Consider the following 18,172-nt stretch of genomic DNA (forward strand, 5'->3'; position numbering starts at 1 on the left):
CCCTTGCTCTTATCCTGCCTTTCTCTCCCCTATGCATTTTCTTTCCCTCCCCAAAGGTTATCTCTGTGTCACATTGTTATATGACAGCACCCAAACTGCTAGCATGCCTGTTAATACAGAATTGTTAGAATAAATCTTGTCAATGTATGTTTTCAAACACCGATTATTTAGTGTCGTTTCGCTTTAATCCACCCCAAAGGAATTATTGATAAAACCTGGGTTACCCCCTCTGCCCCCTTTTTCCTGGGGCGGGTCGTAACTACGATAATGCTTTAGTCACTCAGAACAAGAGTGCTTTCCTCTCATTAAGGAGCATTAATTTCATTAAATACACAAATCAGTAATATTGTGCTAAGCAGTTAACAAGAAACTACAGTAGGAAAAAGGGCTTTTGATGACTAAGGTAAAGAGCTTTAGAAAAATAACACAGTGCCTTTATTTTACTGGAGTAAGCAAAAAACCCTCTATCACTACACATACCCAAAGAGAACTTCGAGTTCACAAAATACCATTCACAGTCTTTATATTTTATGTCATCACCTGTGAAATTCTGGACGAAGGCTGTCATCCAGCCTAAAGGCCTCCACGCTGTACACATCAAAAGGACACGGAAACGGCAACACTGTGTCAAGATCATAAATGAAGTTCTGCTCTCCGCTGGGAACATGAAGTAGAATAACATGGTAGTCCTAGGAAGAAGGGTAATTGCCATTAGTCAAACAGCAATTAATGAGAAACTGGCAAAAGGAGTGAAAAAAAAAAAATGTTTCCTAAAAGCAGTTCAGATTAATTTTTTAAAGCCTGCTTTCTGTCCTTGAATATTAAGCCTGTAACATTTCTGGCACCAGGAGAGAGATTTCCTAACACCTGTCTTGCCCATCCTGCTTTTCCAGACACCTTGGTATTTGCCCCATTCCTTTGCAGTCTCCTTTGATTTAAGACAGCTAAACTAAAGAGTACACTACTCCTAAGACAGCAAATCTCTTTTGTGTTCCATAACAAAACACGGAAGATGAATGCAATAATGATTTTTGTCTTAGACCCAGTCCTAAACAAAAGCTCGCAGTAAGATATGATGATAGCTTAACATCAAAATTTTCTAGTGATCTCTTCTAATAAGAGATTTTGTACCTGTTGCAGTAACATGGTCTGTGAATTTGAGTGCCGAGTGTTCAGTGCCAGAAGCACCTGAAAAAACAGCATGTTATTGAAAAACCAGCAAATAGCTCAGATCAGGAGGACTGCAGGAGTAAGACAAATTCCTGTAGCAGCTCTTGAATCAGGGAAAAAACACAGGGGTACTATAGCACACTTTTTCAAGGCAACTATTTTGTCTTGACACTTGGGTTATAAGGTGCAGTTTTATTCCTTAACTTTTAAGAAACACAGGTGTGGTGGAGGTTTGGGGACACTGCAGTTACTTATGTCAGAAGTCAGGTATGTTCGCTGATGTTTTCCAAAATTAAACTGAAGGCAGCTGTTAACAGCTTACTGAAGTTTACATTGAATCCACTCACAACAAGGGTTTAGAGCACTGTCTTTTGACACTTCCAATATTAAAACCACAAAGGGATTTGAATGAAAAGGCTTTGGGAAAGATACTTCACCAAGCCAAAATTTACAACTGTATCCAACAGTATTTAGAATAATCTCTTAAAATGTATAAGAAAAAGTACCTACAAGTTTTACATATTCTACAATCCACAGAAACAAAGCTAAAACACCTTTCAATCCATGAAGTTTTATGAGGAACCCACATTCTGCCATGGCCTTTCCTGACTCTCCTATTCCATTTTAGGTCATCTCTGTAACACTTGGATCTCTTTTTAAACTAAACCTGCTGCAAAGAGACCAACATTTTGGGAGAGAACAAATGATTCAGAAATCAGAGAACTTCAGAAGTTTGCAGATTATTTCATAGAATTTCAGAAATAGAAATTGCCATAAGAAATAGTTTTTTCTGTGCCAGATAATTGAAAGGACTCTGTAATGATACCAAGGAATTCTGTAGCAGCAATTACTGAATTACATTAATTGATCAAATGACACTCCAAAGCCACCATTTATGGGTTAGTTTAATTGCTGACACCTGAATACATAGATTGCTTATATATTTCTGTCATCTAGCAAGCCTACATAAATATTTTCATCCATCTACTTCTTACAAGTACAGTCATCTACTTATAATTCTACAAAGCTGGCAGTCTTGTTACCCAGATAATAATTTTCACTAATCTGTGTTCTTACCAATAGTAAGGTTTGTCACCTGTAGATTTTACTGACTGTCTTGCTGTTAATTTATGATGGCTGGTACAAAGGAGCGCCAGATTTAAGCTACCTATAAATCTTTTGTAAAAGAATAATAAAAACTAATACAAAATTATACAATGCTGGAGGTTGGAAGGGACTTCAGGAGGTCATCTGGTCTAACCTGTTTCTCCAGCAGGCACACCTAGAGGCAGCTGCCCAGGACTGCATCCGGACAGCTTTGAAATATCTCCAAGGATGGAGACTCCCCAACCTCCCTGGGCAACCTGCTCCAGTGCTCCATCACCCTCACAGCAAAAAACTGTTCCTTTATGTTCAGACGGAACAATTTCTCACAAAATGCCTGTGTCTGATCCTGCAGCTATCAACTACAGAGGCATGCACTCAAAATTACTGAGAGAGAAATGAATGCCTTACCCAGACAACAGGCTCATCTCCATGTCCAGACTTCTGCTTCCAGAGGGGAATCTGAAAGTTACAGGTGAATCTGAAGTAAATAAAATCTTTCAGATTAATACAGATTAATTTCAGGTAAATTAGTTAGTTCTTTGCTAACCTATCAACTTCCTCATTTTACATCTGTGCTGCAGTCAGATTTTCTCTAGTTTCTCTCTCAGGAGCACGAAGTTGGAGATACTGTTCTGGGCCCCATTACAATAGGCTGTCCAGAGAAGTGGTAGAATCACCACTGTGATTCCAAGTGTCCAAAAGACATGTGGAGGGAGCACTTGTGGATATGGTTTCATGGTGAATGCAGTGGTGCTGGGTTAACAGTTGGACTTGATCTTAGAGGTCTTCTCCAACTTTATGGTTTTAATGGCTCTGTGATTCTACAAAGATAACCATTCTCCTAAACCGACAGATTACAGGGAAGAATTACCCCACAGCTCACAGGGGCACCATGCCTCTTTCCCGCTGTCCTTAATGCAGAGCATAATTAAAATAACTCACGTGGTGCGGTTGGCACACCTCTGAGCCAAAGTGAGCTATAACACGGGTTTGGACTGTGTTTCACTTAGAGGTTGGGCTAAAGGCTCACTCACCTACACTGGGCTGTGGCTGAAATCGCTGGGGCCACGTCTCACCTACTCTGGGCTGCACTCTGAAGGCCCGAGCCTCTCCATAGCTGACTGATCACATCCCACTGACTCACCATCCTCCTGTCATTGGATATGAAAACAGCATAAAACTCTTCTAAAGGGTACCGATTCTGACTCCTGATGTAGTCACAAAGCTTCCAAACATTTTCTTCGCTGCAAAACAAAAAAAAAAATTTTTTTTTTTCCTCCAACTTTATTTCTGGTGCAAAGAAGCGAGCTGAGAGCACAGCTGAGAGCTGTGAGACCAGCCGGCAGCCGCGCCACTCCCACCGGCGGCTCCAGCCGCCCCAGCGCCTCCCCAGGGTGCGAGGGGCACCCGTCCCCGTCTCCGTCCCCCTTACCAGTAGCAGCTGGTGTAGGTGCAGGCGGGCCGGGCCGGCACCGCCGCCTCGTAGGCGGCCGCGGGCCGCGCCATGGCTCGTGCGAGCAGGAAGCGCTGGACCCGGCGGGGGCAGCCTCTACGCCGCCCCTGAGGGACCCGCCGCCATCGCGGCTCAGGCGCTCCCGGGAGCGGCGGCGGCCGCGGGGACCCCTCAGGCGGGGCGGGACGAGGCGGAGCCGCCGCGCGAGCCCCGCCCCGCGCTCGGCGGGCGCAGCGATACGAGTTTTTGGGCGCCAAACGCGCGAGCAGGAGCCGCTGTGCGCCGCGTGTCCTTCCGCCACGCGCGCCGGGAGTACCGGCCGGAGGGAGAGCGGAGCGGGAAGGAGGCACCGGGAGGGCTCTGGCGGAGCGCAGCTGCTGGGCCGGGCCGAGTCTGGTCCGTCCTGTCCCGTGTCCGTCCCCCCCCCCCCCCACCACCACCATGGTGGTCCTGCGGAGCAGCGTCGCCCGCCCGGCCCGCGTGACCTCTCGCGACAGCCGCTGCCGCCGTCCCCCCTTCGATCTGCTGGACTCCAGCTCCGACTTCATCTCCCTGGAGGGCCCCGCGCTCAGCAGCCGCGGCGTCTGGACGCGCTCCGGGTCCGCCAAGGCCGCGGGATCCAGGAGAGCCGCGGAGGCCGTGAGTGCCGGGGCGGGGGGAGCCAGGGCCGGGCAGCGCTGGGCTGTGGGCCTGGGGGGCGGCCGGGAGGTGTTGGGAGGAGCTGGGAAAGCGGCGGGGAGCAGGGTTCCGCGGAGGGAAAAAAGGAGAAAAAGGAGCGTTTGGGCTAAGCGCCCGCGGCTGGGTACGTGTGGAGGAGCAGCCGGGCCGCTCCCGTTCCGGCCGCCCTGCGGCTGAAAGGGGCTCGGCACCGGCCTTGGCAGCGGCCTGAGAGCCGGTCCCTGGGAACACAAACCTGTGCTCTGCCTCTCTGCCGCGACTTTAATAACTGAGTCATCTCCTTTTGAGATGTTCAGAAGTTGGCTGTTTTTAACATAGCCTTCAAAAGCTAAAACTCTTCTCTGCTCTTTCCAAGTCAGGCTCTTCTCTGCAGGCTGTCCTGCATTTCTGTGACAAATAAAAGCAGATCAGATGCAACTTGGAAGTGGTCTGCTCTTGAGGGGAGCCCTGCCTTGGAGTGATGCTTCTTGTGGACTCTGTTTCCTTCCAGCAACAGTCTTTCAGGAGTTTCAGTTGTATGGATTAATTTTAATTTTTTTTTTAAATTTTTTTCCATTATTTTCAAGATTACTGAACTAAGAAGGAAGAAATCCTTGGGATGGTGGGAGTTTTTTCCCCCCTTGCAAAGAGTCATGGAATTTGCTTAAATATCACTGCTTTGTTTTTGCAGTCTCCATTGGAAATGGTTGTCAGGGGCTGCCTTCAGCTGCCCTTTGCACTGAAGGGAAGGTTATGCAGCATTAAGCAGATAGCACAGCTGGCAGGTGTTCTCAGTGTGGAGAACAGGAATGAGGAAGCTAAATGTAAACTTATCCCTGAAACCAAAGCAGAATCATTGTTATGAAACAGGGTGTAAGGTTGTTCATTAGTTTGGTGGGGTTTTTTTCTTTTTTCCCCTTTTTGTAGACCTTTTCCATGCTTTGAGGTATTGAGTCATTACCTCATTTATAGGATGCTGTGCTCTGCTGGAGGTTTTAACTGTAGAGATAATGTAGAAGTGCCCCAGCTTACAGAGGTCATGATGCTGGTGCTGGCTGCATGTTCAAGCCCTAATGCCTATTTCCTGTCTCTTTGACATGTGAGGACTTGCTGGTGGCAGCTTTTGCAGTTTTTTTCTGCAGTCATCATGTGGTTTATCTTTAGTTATACAGCTCATTGCATCCATAGACAGTAAGGAGCATACAGGAAAAAGTGTAAGGTAAACCAACATCTGCTGTGTTCATCCTCTTCCAAGTTTCCAGTCTCATTAAATTTCATGAGTGAGTTTCCCAGTGAGATCCAAAGTGGCTGCTGCCCTTTGGAAACTGTGTATCTCCAGGTCTATAACCCTGGTGTAATTCCCCAAGCTGACCAAGCTTCTTGTCTGGTGACCTGTATTTGAGGGCAGTGTGCTCCAGGAGTTCCCTTTTTATCTGGGCATCCTGGCCTGTACAGTAAATGGTGTGGCCAGCAGGCAGTGATTGTCCCCCTTTAATCAGCACTGGTGAGGCCTCACCTCACATACTGTGTCCAGATCTGGCCCTTCACAACAAGAAAGGCAATTGAGGTGCTGGAATGTGTCCAGGGAAGGGCAACGGAGCTGGTGAAGGGTCTAGAAAGTAAGTCATATAAGGAGCACCTGAGGGGGCTGGGGTTGTTTACCCTGGAGAAAAGGAGGCTCCAGGGAGACCTTATCACCTGAAAGGAGGTTGAAGGAGGTTGGCCTCTTCTCCCAGGCAACTAGTGACAGGACAAGAGGATACAGCCTCCAGATACAGCAGGGGAGGTTCCAGTTGGACATCAGGAAGAAATTTTTCATGGAAGGGCTGTGGTACCCTGAGGACTGCTGGTCTTGCTGTTAAAGGCTGAGGCATAGTACCTCTGCCTTTTCCTCATCCTTTGTCATATGTTTGCCTGTGCATCAAGTGTAGGATGGAGATTCTCCTTAGCCTTTCTTTTGTTGCTGATGTATTTGTAAAAATGTTTTGTGTTGTCTGTTAAAGCAGTAACCAGATTAAATTCTACTTGGGCTTTGGTCCATGTAATTTTCTCCCTACATAACGTCCTGACATCTTGCAATCCTCCTATAGTCCTTCCTCACTCTTCTGTCCTCTCCATCAACAAGTAATGGAATTACCTCTTGGTAATATTAGTGCGAAGTTAGTTCGGTGTATTTGTAACGAAACTTTGGGTTGTAAATGGAACAAGCCCCCTCCGTGGTCGTCAGAGCTTTCCTCACACAGTAAAAGTCAATAGTATCATCTTCCTTGCAGAAACACCAATGCAAACAAGACCAACAACCATGAAGAAGCGTATATTCAGTTCCCTTTGGTTTTCTGTGGATAAATGTCATCCCTCTGAAGCAATTCTTTTTATGTCCCTCTGAATGCCATTATAAATGGAACAGAGACAGGAAAAAAACTCTCCCAGGACAAGCCATTTTTCTGTTGCATTAAAGATAGAGAAATTTGGCAGAAAACTAACCCCTTGCATTCCAGCTGGCCCTCAGAGATCAGAGGGGCTGGGTGCAGCTGGGCCTGTTTTCTGACTGTAGCCAATTCGGCACTATCAGCCTGGCCAAGTTCAGTAAGAACTTACACGATCCGGGTTCGTGAATAGCGCAGTTCACTGAAGCAACAGGAAAGCAGATTCTGAATTGCTGGTGGTAAATGTAACAACTACAGACTGTTTGTATGTGCTGCTACAGAAGGAGTAGTGACAGATCTATTAGCAATGTATTTGTCTATCTAAATGAGTATTCCCGGGTCTGCTCCAAAACAGTTGAGAGGCAGAAAGGTCACCTACAGGCATTCCTTCAGGGAAGGGGAGAAACACAGTCCATCAGCCGATCCAATGCAAGCAGAGAGGCTTCTTCACTCTCTATTGCTTTGGGGGTTTTTTGGATCCAAATCCCTCCTTCTTTTATGGTATAATTTTTGACCTTTCCTAAAGGGGTGGAAAAATTGCGTGTTATAGGTGAGCTTTTGTTTACTGTGGTCACTGTACCAAATTTGAAATCAAAGATTTTGGTTTTTTTTTCTTTGAAATCTGATGTGGGTTTTTCTTCTTGAGAGCTACTTCTTGGTGGAGAAGTGGTTCGAGGCTTACCTACAGTCAGTCACATCACTCTTGAGTCAGGAGTGTAACAGACTAAGCTTGCACAAATGAGACAATATGTGTGGTTCAGATAAACACATTCTTCCTTCTTTTCCTAGGATTTTTCCTCTGGCAATGTTGAATGTTTCAATGGACACTGTTTAAGATCGATGAGAAAAAACATGCCGCCCTGTTCAGACTCCAGCTTTGACAAAAGTATGGAAATATTAAGTGAAAATGTCAACCGACACTTCTCGAGGTATTGTATTCCTGGGTGTTTAATCTCATACAGTGAAAAGGAAAAGTGAAAGCATGCACAGTGAGTCTTATCAAGGTAAATCTACAGCTAAAAATCTGCAGGGAAATATGAGTATGCTAGTGCCAGTGTCTTAGAACTGGAATCACTCTTCTTAAAGTTTTCAGCTTGTATAAAAAGCATTGTATCTCAATGTCCTTTGAGGTTTCTCCTCCACTTTGATACTGAGATATTACTTGCCCTATTGAGACATCCAGACAAGCAAGTTAGGAAATGTCTGTCCTTAGAGAACTGTGTGCATATGGTACACAGCAGACTCAGGATCTGAATCCTCCCTGGGGTTTTCTTTGCATGACGTGTAGCCCCAGATTATAAACCTGGAGAAGTTCCCCAGTGTTGAGGGGAGACTATACAATGCAATGCAATATAATACTGCCATACAATACTTGTAATACAACAATTCTGTTCTCCTCTTCTCTGCCCTCTTTCTTAATGTAGGCAGCTGGCAAAGCCGAAATCAGGCGCAAAAAAAGAAGACTATAAAGAAGGTAAGTAGTGATAACTCCTTAGGATTCCTTTTTAGTCTGTTTTCTGAGAAGGATTGCATTTAGTCACTCTGTCCATTTAAGTTGGCCCCAAAAACTTCTGAACTCATCAGCCAAAATCAACTGAGGCTGTGAGAATAGATATCTCAAAGATAATAATTTCCACTGAGTTCTATCAAAAGAGGTAGGTAAAAATAGGAGGAGATGTTATTAATTCCTTTCAGGCTTGGGAAGAACGCAGTGTGAATTCCTGAAATCTTAGGCATTAAAGAAATCTGTTCCTTAGGTCAGTTTTGTTTTGTGACATAGGTTTTCTGGAGTCTGTAGAACACAGGTTAAGTGTAAATCGGTCTTGTAAGTGGGAAAGAGTTGCAGTATTGTAATACAGGTGAGTTAGAAGTAATTCAGTCATAAGATGTACAAACCCACGGGCATGGGGAAGGTGTCCCTGAAGCTGAGCACTTTACCTTGGAGCTGAATTGCCCTGCTGAGTACACAAGTGGACTTGGTGCCATGAGGCCACTTGGTGGCAGCTGGAAAAATCCTTTAGGTCTTGACAGCATCCTGCCAACTACAGGCTGAACATGGGAAGGGACCCAAAATGCACTTAGTGTGTAGTAACTCAAGTTCTACTTGTGCAATATAAAACATTACTTACTGAGCTCAAAGTTAGTCTTGTAGTTGGTGATGATGAGATCAAACCCACCTGTGTTTAAACTAACATGGTGATACATCTATTACTCTCTCGCTGACTTCTTAACTGTTTTAATGATAGTGCAACTAGCAAACCTGTGGCAAAGGATGCTGTCTGGTAAATACTGGGCAGGTCTCTTTTAAAGCAAGCAAGCATTTTGAGTTCTTTTGTATCTGGAAGTTTATCTTGAGGCATTTCTCATCTTCTAGGCCTTTTGTGTCACAACACAGAAAATGGAAGAGATGCATGCTTAAATAGTGTACTAAAAACATACCTCTTTAGAGACTTCCACATAAGAAATTTTTAGAAAAAACTCAGATACAATTTTACATAAATGGAGTGAAAACAGTTTAGAGGTAGGTATTTGTTGGTTTCACTTTTCCAGAGAGAAGTAACTGGAATAAATTTGCCTTCTGCATGGAAAAAAGCTAGGTGTTTGTTCTCATCATATTACCTTCCCAGTCTATGAAAAAGCTGTTATGCAAATCACACTTTTAAAGAGCTAGTTTAAGCATAAGTACTTTAAGTTGAATGCTGTGATCACAACAGTAACTTTTAATTCAGTACTTAAAGGCAAAAATCAATTAAAGGCAGGGGGGTTTACATTTTGCTAGAGCAACAATAAAATAAAGGGACTGACATATTTTCCTTCCTAGAAAGTTTTATGTATTATTGCATTTTAGTGACCAGAACACTGAAGACCAGAGCTGATGCAAAAGCTGCAGAACACGTCCACGAAGAAAATGGGGATTTGGAGGTCCGCCGGAGCTGCAGACTCCAGCAAAGCCGTTACACCTCTACAAATCAGTCTGTGTTGTTTGACAAACTTGTAACAAAGTAAGTAGTTTTTTCTCATCATCTTGCAAAGCTACTACAATGAGCCTATATTAGCAACTCCTTGTCCTGTGGCAAAATACTAGGTAGGGGCTTCCTTCTTTTAAAAAGAGAAAAAGGTATTGTTGTTCCCGGCAGCAAGAGCTAAATGCATTCAGTGGTTAGGCTGAGACTTCCCTGCATACCACTATGTATATGTTACATCCTAGTGATTAGATTTTAGAAAGAAATTGTTTACAGGGTGAGGCATTGGAACAGGTTGCCCAGAGAAGTTATGGATACCCCATCCCTGCAAGTGTTCAAGGCCAGATTGTATGGGGCTTTGAGCAACTTGGTCTGGTACATATTGGTTGGGTGGGTTTATGTGTTTTCCTGTGAACCAAAACAATCAGCTTCTGTTGTGACTTACAGCAGATTTAGCTTAAGATGCTAAGGAAGTTTGGATACAGGCAAAGTGAAGCAATCCTGGTGTTTCTGCCTATCTGACTGTGGTGTAATTCTCTCTGTGAAGCCCAAACTGACATTGTTTTCCTTGAAAGGTCTGTGAAGTGTAACAGCAGTAGGGTGTTTTCTCTTGCATATACAGTTATGGAAAATCAATGCAAAACTTAAATTGCAGTTTAGAGATGAGTATGCAACCTGTTGTCTGAAGAAGGCTGTGAACCAAAAGTGACTTAACATTATCATGCAGAGCAACTTAAATGCTATGAAAACCTGCCATAATATCTGTGATCTTACATCTGCAGAATTCCTTTTTTTCCTACTGAAACAGTTGGGGGTTTTTTTCTGTGTTCAGCAAGAGGGGAAAATAAACCCAAGCAGTGTATGTTTGCAAATCCTCAAACATTTGTCCTTAACTCTTTAAAAAAGTAAACATTTGACCTAATTTTTAAGTATTGTTGAAAAACTTGTCTAAGTGTCAATGACTCTTGCTTTGTGCATACTATTTTAAATGTCATGATGATTATGTGTGCTGTTTTAAATGGTTTTTTTTGTACTTGCCTATTTTTGCTCTTATATGACAACTTTGTATCTCAGTACTGCAGAAGCAGTCTTGCAAAAAATGGATGACATGGAGAAGATGCGTAAACGGCGAAGCATGGGAGACCTGGAGGTGTTCCACGATACAGAAGAAGTACATACTGATTTATTTTGCTGGTTTTGTATAAGTAGGGTATTTCACATAGGGAAATTATTTAGTTGTAGTTTTACTTTAGCAGAAAAAACCTTCATCCAAAGCATAGTGTTGTCTAAAATAACATTTAACATCTTACTGTTACGGTCATGCCACAACTATGCTGTAAGGATGGAAGAAATAACTTCTTCAGAAGACAAGAAATAGCAGTGAAAGATTGCAACAGATGTCTTATGCTACACTTTCTGAATTGTCTTATGATTTTTGGATGGACACTGTTTACAAACAGCTGTTTCAGGGCTTGGATTTTCACTTTGAATCTTACTAAAACGTGAATTCACTGATACCTGCTTTACCTGTGTGTTGTTGTGCCAGTCTTGCCTGTGAGCTCAACTAGTCTTCTATCCTGAGAGGAACTGCTGTTAAAAAGATAGCCATCATATTTCCTCTGTCTTAATTTTACTTTATTAAATTAAGTTAGTCCAATGTTCTTTTGAATGGCAGTCACTTTGTTTTTTAAACATCTTCATAGTCTGCTTTCAGAAGTTTTTGTTTGGATCTGAATTCCTATTTTAGAGCAGAAATCCTTGTTATTAATCCTGGATGCCAGAATGATGTTCCACTTCTCTCCTGCCATACAATAATTAAATCTTCTGTGTATATGGAGTGCCTTGATAATGATACTGTACAGGCACCAAATATGCTCCAAGGTTTTCTGCATATTTGTGACTGGTCTTTGTTTCTTTTAATTAGGAAAGCCTCGATATGGAAAGGACTGATGAAGAAATAGCTGATAATCAAGGTAGCATTGTAGGCTAGTTCTGTTTTAAATTTTTCCTGAGTATGCTCTAGCCAAAAGTCTTGTCTTAAACAATTGAGTTTGGACAAACTACTGGGTAATTTTCATCTATTAAAAAAATTTGTGCTGCTATTGACATTACAAGCCATGGTCACAGACTCTAGGACTGTACTGTTGTGAGCTCTGAACAGGTATTCAGAGGAAAAAAAAAAAAGTCAGTGTTTTTCCAAAACACAAGATAAAAGGTTGTGGACACATGGGAATATATGTTGCACAGTGCACTTTGAATTTAATACCACTTGCAACAGTACTTACAGTGTCATGTTTCGTTGACGTCCAGTTGGTTCATCAGAAGAAAGTGAAGCAAAAGAAGATGATGGTGGAGACACTCGGAAGCGTTACTCCTTTCGGCAGAGGAAAACTGTTGAGCGCTATCAAGCACCATTGCAAAGTAGGTTATAGGCACAGCTTCTCTTAAGAACTAAGGTCTTGCATGGAAGTGGGAGTGTTGTGGGGTTTTTTTAGAAGGAAAACGCACATGCACACACTCAGCGCTACTTAAATGTCTTTCCTTACCTGCAAGTGAATTTTATTAAATGCATGTATCCTCTGCACATCCTATTTCTTTGCCATTTGGCATCTTTATTACTGTTTTTCAGTAAAAATATTATCTGTGTATCCTTGAAAGAATAGTATTGAATAAACTTGATGATCTTACTCTTGTGGGTTTTCAGTTCTCCTTAATATCAGTTGTGTGTTTTTTTACTTTTATTGTGCATTGATTAAAAAAAAAAAAATCCCCATCCCTTCACCCTTGAAACTTCTCCTGAACTTAGAGATGGGTGATACACATCCCCTTCTCTGCCTCTTTCACTATGCTGCTTTCTCTTAAACTTGTTTGTAACATTATTCTAAATTCTTGTCTTTCAATAGAACCAGGACAACGTAAGATGTATTTTTCGGACCGGGCTTCACCTGTCAGACAGAGAGATTCATGCAAAGGAACTAACTTAAGGTGTGTGTATGGTTAGTGGTAGCTCTTCTTTCTCAATAGTGCTGTCAGTCACATGACTGAATAAAGCTTTCAAGGGTTTTTGGACTGGTGGTAATTAGAGATTAACAGTATGGTTATGGCTGTGGTAGTCTGAGGGTATAAAGAAAACAAATATTGAGAGGAGCTCATCCTTTTTATTAACCATTAGATTTTATTTGAAAATGCAGTCTTTTCTGGTCACTTAAAAGGTGATGATGAGGGTTGTGGCTGAGATTGTGTAAGTGAAATTTGTTTGTTCTGGAATTGAAGCCAGAATCTCCCTCTAAAAATCATAGACTATTTAATCTTGAAGGATACAAATTATTTGTTTAAAAACCAAAGACAATTTTATTAGAGAGGGAGCCTGTTTTAATGATGTGATGATTTCTTTTTTTTTTAATCACCTGAATACAGATTCTAGTTTCTCTTTGGAATAAGTTAAAAAGGTTGATGTTTCACAGGGTGGATACATAATGTTAAGTGCAACTCTATAACCTGTGTGAGAGGGAGTAAATGGACAAAAGGAGTAACTTGGTTAAGAAATTTCTTTGCTAAGAAAATCAAATTTTGCTGTCACGAGGAAAATCACATAATGTACTTTGAAATCAGATTCATAAGGAGGACAATGATCTGGAAACTTAATAGATCTCACTTTAAATTTTGATATTACTTACTCTGTATTTTGATTTTTTTCACATCTTTGTTTGCAGACGGAGACACACAGTCCCCAGCAGTGATTCCTCTTCCTCGTCTGATGATGAAGAGGATTTTGAGAGGCAGCGGAAGAACAGAAATTTAAGAAGGTTAATGAAATTGGAGAATAGGGGAGGGAGGAGTCTACTTGGGAGGACTTCATATCTGCCTAACTGTGAAGTGTTGCCATCTTCATCTCGCATGCTTTGTAATTTCTGGCAGTCCTGTCTGTTGGTGCTGCCAACTGCAACTAGACTCTCTGCAACTGCTTTTACACAATTGATTTTGATAAGCAGTTTGATTTCTAGGTGGAAATGGATGTAGGAACACTTTGGTGTAAGTTCCTAGTGTAAAATTCTACTGCTCCTGTTCTTTACAGTACTTGATTCAGAAAGAAAACCAACATAACAGAGAATGCTATAAATAGAGAAAATGATGGAGGTTTCGTTACTTAACAAATGCTCTAGAATAACTATTTTAGTAACACTCTTAACAAATGAGTTTTCAGCCTGACATCTTTCAGATGTGTGTCTTCTGGCACACACATTCTATAGGCCTTGGGAAGGACCAGCAGTGCCAGGCAGCCTTTATAATGTTAATCCCCACTGAAACAAGTATTGCCTTGGGCTGTAACTAATAAAGTGTAGAAGCTAAAAGAATTTGAAGGGTAATAGTGTGCTTGGGGGAGGTGGTTTCTCCCATTACACAAATCAGTGTCAGTCCATGGTCTACACATAACAGAGTAACTTGTTCTAAGCTTGTACTCCTATATGTGTTTTGTTGATTGGCATGGATATTTGTAAGTGCTAAGAGCTATTAAAATAATTAACTGAGTTTAATGTCTGGAGTGACCATTTTTCTTTATTTACTCATGGCCATTAAATGTAAAACAGATCAGACAAATATTTAACTATTCAGGAAGTTTATGCTCATTTATAAGACTGTCTGCATTCACTTACTATCATCAGAAAATCAAAAATCTGCATCATAACTTAGAAAGCAGCTTTCTCTTAAATTCAAATCAGGTCTCTTCCTGGCAACTTTCGAAAAGGTGATTTAAAGGGAGCTCATAAGGATCGCATGAAAATTGGAACAAGTCTGGCTGATGTTGATCCAGTGAAAATAGATTGTTCAGTAAGTATTTTTACTTCATTGTGAGATGTTTTCAGTATTTATGAAAGCTTTCAGTAATGGGCTGTCTACACCCACCCTGGCTTACAGTTTTCTTTCAAGAGATTTGAAAATTTGCACAAACATTTCCTTTGTGCTGATATCTGATTCCCAGTGGAACCTTACAGAGGTTGCAGCTTTCTTTAACATATAAAATGTGTTCTGCTGATTTCATCTTTAGGTACGATTTGATGGTGTGGGTGGTCTTTCTGACCACATTTCAGCTTTAAAAGAGATGGTCGTTTTTCCATTGCTTTATCCAGAAGTCTTTGAGAGGTTCAAAATTCAACCTCCAAGGTAACAGATGCTGTTTAAAACTGTAACTGTATTATAAGTTTTCAGGAAAATAGTCAACTGAGTTATTATTATGTTTCTATTCTTCAAAATCTTAAGCAGTGTTGATGGTGGTTTTTTTAGCAGTAGTAAAGTAATTTTTAAAAAATGGATAGAATCCAGTGTACATGTAGGTTCAGAGATTTACTGTGTGGCAAGACTATGCTTTAAAAGTGTATTGCCTTTAAAAGGGGGAGTTGGAGTGTTTTTCTTTTGAATTCTATGTGCAAGTGGACTTGATCAGTTTGTAAGCAGGAAGGAATTATCTATTGGTAGTGAACTGCAGTTTGTTTTGTGGAAGTCCAGTTGTCTCTCCCCCAACTCTGTTTTTTTTCAAGAGTTCCAGTATCAGTTTTACAACTGATTGAACTTGCAACTAGAACTTTGCAGTGTTTATTGTGCTTGAGCTAAAATAAGAATCTGACTGCTTCTTACAGAGCTAAATTAGTTCTGTGTTACAAAATGAAATTATAGAGATTTAATTGTTAGCTTTATATTTTCTTGGTCAGCAAAACTCAGTCGTGGTATATTGAAATAGGACTTTGAATCCTTTCCTTTCAGTAACTTTAAAAATATTACAAACAATTGAAAGAAAATTTTATTTAGGCAAGAATAGTTCTATGTTTTAGGGATGGAGGTTGTAACAGGTACTTTTCTATGATGTTTTTTTCTTACATCAATTTTTTTTTTTACTTTTTTTTTAAATTCCAGAGGTTGTTTATTCTATGGTCCACCAGGGACTGGAAAGACGCTGGTTGCTCGTGCACTTGCAAATGAATGCAGCCAAGGTGACAGGAGAGTAGCCTTTTTTATGAGAAAAGGTGCTGACTGCCTGAGTAAATGGGTTGGGGAATCTGAACGACAGCTTCGTTTGTTATTTGATCAGGTAAGATTGAAAGTGCCTTATGTTCTCTCTGAGCTGTAACTAATTTTCAGTGGTCAAGAAGAACTCCTTCTTTTTCATGTTTTGTCAGCTCCTTCCACTGAAATGGGATTGTTAGTGTTTCCTTTGTCAGTGGGATTTTTAGGGGCTTGAAGTTTTGAGATGTATTGTGAAAGATTAGTAAAGCAATCAAGAAAACCTTGCGAAGCAACACACACCTGCCACTCCTTACCTTTCAAAAAAACCCCAAAAAAGGCTTCAAGATACAAGAGATGGTGGCTTTCGATCAGAGGGAAACAGAGGCAGGCTGAAAGCATGATCATTTAAATTGGTAAAACAGGTTGCTTCCAGAACATGTAATTAAGTCCCAGCACTATTGGTAGTTACCAAATAGCTGTAAAAGCTGCTGGTGTGATTTATTTCCTGTTGCCCAGTCTCAGTGAGCTGCCATAGGCTGCTGACTTCTTTTACTGCTGCCACTTTACCACATTAGCTCAATTAGTAGAGATCCCTGATGCTGCTCTGAAAAATCTAGTTCCAGTGACTTTACAACCATAATGTTGTTCCTGCATTTCTCCTTCAAATAGCTTTCCTAGTGTCAGTATTCCTATGCTTCCATTGTAGGCCTACCAGATGCGACCTTCAATTATTTTCTTTGATGAGATCGATGGCCTTGCTCCTGTACGGTCCAGCAAACAAGACCAAGTTCATAGGTAGGACATGTTTTGTGTCTATGTAGAAGGTTGCTTGATCTTTGTGAAAAGACAACCACAACCTATTTAACTTTATGTGGCACATTCATTTATCCTGAAAACTAGTAATTCAGTACTACCGAATTTCAGATTATTTTTAAAAACCATTTGCTAAGCTTGATAGCAGCACACAAGGTCTATGTTACCTTATCTATGTGGAACTCAAGATGATTTACTAAACTGCTGAATGAAAATTGTATTTTTCTGTTAGCTCTGTTGTATCGACACTTCTGGCACTTATGGATGGCTTAGAGAGCAGAGGAGAAGTTGTGGTAATTGGAGCCACCAACAGACTGGATTCTATAGATCCTGCTTTACGACGACCAGGACGCTTTGATCGAGAGTTCCTCTTCAGCTTGCCAAACAAAGAGGTCAGAACTTCAACTCCACCTTAATGCCAGTGGGGCAGAGTCCCTCTTAAAAACCAGCCCCTGTAACAGGGCAGCATTGTGGCACAGCGAAAGTCTCTGTCAGTGTTGTACAACTTGGACAAACAAGGGCTGTCTGGAGAGACTGTGTTGTACCGTGGAGGGCAGAGCTGGTACTGAATATGTATCAGTAAGATAATTGCAACAGGCAGTTAGTGCTCTAGTTTTGGTTTCTCTGTGACCAGCAAAGACTATGGCGTACTGCTAGTCACTGAAATGTTTAAGAATGAATGTGCAAATTAGTTATAAAGTACTGCTATAGCTTTGTGAAAGTGAAAGAAATGCTGTACAGGCAAAAATTCCTTTTTGGTAACAAAAACTTTGATCAAGGCTGGTGCTGGAGCAAATGAAGTATGTTGGGATGTGACATTTCTACTGGTACTTAGTAAAAGGGACTTAAACAAAAATGTGAAGTCACTGCACAGGGGAAGGGCTTGAGAAGCTTCTAGTTCAATGGCAATAGCTAAGCAATTAAAAAAATAGGTATTTAGCAACCAAAAAATATTGGAGGGAGGCACTGGGCAAAACTGGAATACTCTGTTTTCTTTCTGGCTACAGCTGATATTTCTTTTCCTTAGCACTTTTTGGAAAGAGGATAAAAGCCATATTGGACTGAAGGCTAGTAAAAGTGCACTAAACAGTGCATTTAGCACAAACATTTGTCTCCAGTTTTTATCTGCTCTCAGGAGCAGGAGAGAAGGTGCCATAAAATAGATCTAATACACAATTCCTACTGTGAAAGAATTCTAGAAATCTGCCATAATTGGTCTGTGTACTAGAAAATACTTAAATAATTCAGTGAAAGTCTTACTAAGGTCAGAGATGGGGATAGGCAACGTTTGACATTATCTGGATGAGTGACAATCATTTGAGTCATAATTATTGTTCTTCTTGGTAGTAACTGTAGCAATTGGAAATGGAGTGCTAGGACTGTTTTCCTTGGATGAGCTGGCAGAAGAGCAAATTTGATGAACTAATGAGACTGTCACTGTAAAATTTTGCTGAATTTGGGAGAATTTTCTTTGAAAAATCTGTTTCCAGATAAGTTTGGGGGTTTTTACTACAATTTTTTCCTCAGGATTATTAGGTCTCACACTTGTGAAAACTCATTTTTTTTATGGAAGATGTAAATGC

General features: G+C 41.3%; 2 protein-coding genes across 2 annotated transcripts in view; one reads left to right on the top strand and one right to left on the bottom strand.

The window, feature by feature from the left end:
* Window positions 1-3,813, bottom strand: part of WDYHV1 (WDYHV motif containing 1) — a 12,792-nt gene extending 8,979 nt beyond the window's left edge. The window contains exons 1-4 of the mRNA XM_027645621.1: window positions 3,710-3,813; window positions 3,422-3,521; window positions 2,686-2,736; window positions 541-689 (exon numbers count right to left, since the gene is read on the bottom strand). Coding sequence (XP_027501422.1) covers window positions 541-689; window positions 2,686-2,736; window positions 3,422-3,521; window positions 3,710-3,783 — 374 coding nt within the window. The 5' untranslated portion in view covers window positions 3,784-3,813. The remainder of the gene's footprint in view (window positions 1-540; window positions 690-2,685; window positions 2,737-3,421; window positions 3,522-3,709) is intronic.
* A 161-nt stretch (window positions 3,814-3,974) lies between these two features.
* Window positions 3,975-18,172, top strand: part of ATAD2 (ATPase family, AAA domain containing 2) — a 30,463-nt gene continuing 16,265 nt past the window's right edge. The window contains exons 1-14 of the mRNA XM_027645620.1: window positions 3,975-4,369; window positions 7,603-7,742; window positions 8,238-8,287; window positions 9,662-9,815; window positions 10,851-10,947; window positions 11,701-11,749; window positions 12,087-12,197; window positions 12,680-12,761; window positions 13,490-13,582; window positions 14,498-14,606; window positions 14,824-14,939; window positions 15,687-15,861; window positions 16,483-16,571; window positions 16,822-16,981. Of these exons, the coding sequence (XP_027501421.1) occupies window positions 4,172-4,369; window positions 7,603-7,742; window positions 8,238-8,287; window positions 9,662-9,815; window positions 10,851-10,947; window positions 11,701-11,749; window positions 12,087-12,197; window positions 12,680-12,761; window positions 13,490-13,582; window positions 14,498-14,606; window positions 14,824-14,939; window positions 15,687-15,861; window positions 16,483-16,571; window positions 16,822-16,981 (1,623 nt within the window). The 5' untranslated portion in view covers window positions 3,975-4,171. The remainder of the gene's footprint in view (window positions 4,370-7,602; window positions 7,743-8,237; window positions 8,288-9,661; window positions 9,816-10,850; window positions 10,948-11,700; window positions 11,750-12,086; window positions 12,198-12,679; window positions 12,762-13,489; window positions 13,583-14,497; window positions 14,607-14,823; window positions 14,940-15,686; window positions 15,862-16,482; window positions 16,572-16,821; window positions 16,982-18,172) is intronic.

Source organism: Corapipo altera, unplaced genomic scaffold, assembly GCF_003945725.1.
Source record: "Corapipo altera isolate COAL_440 unplaced genomic scaffold, ASM394572v1 51, whole genome shotgun sequence".
NCBI lineage: Eukaryota > Metazoa > Chordata > Aves > Passeriformes > Pipridae > Corapipo > Corapipo altera.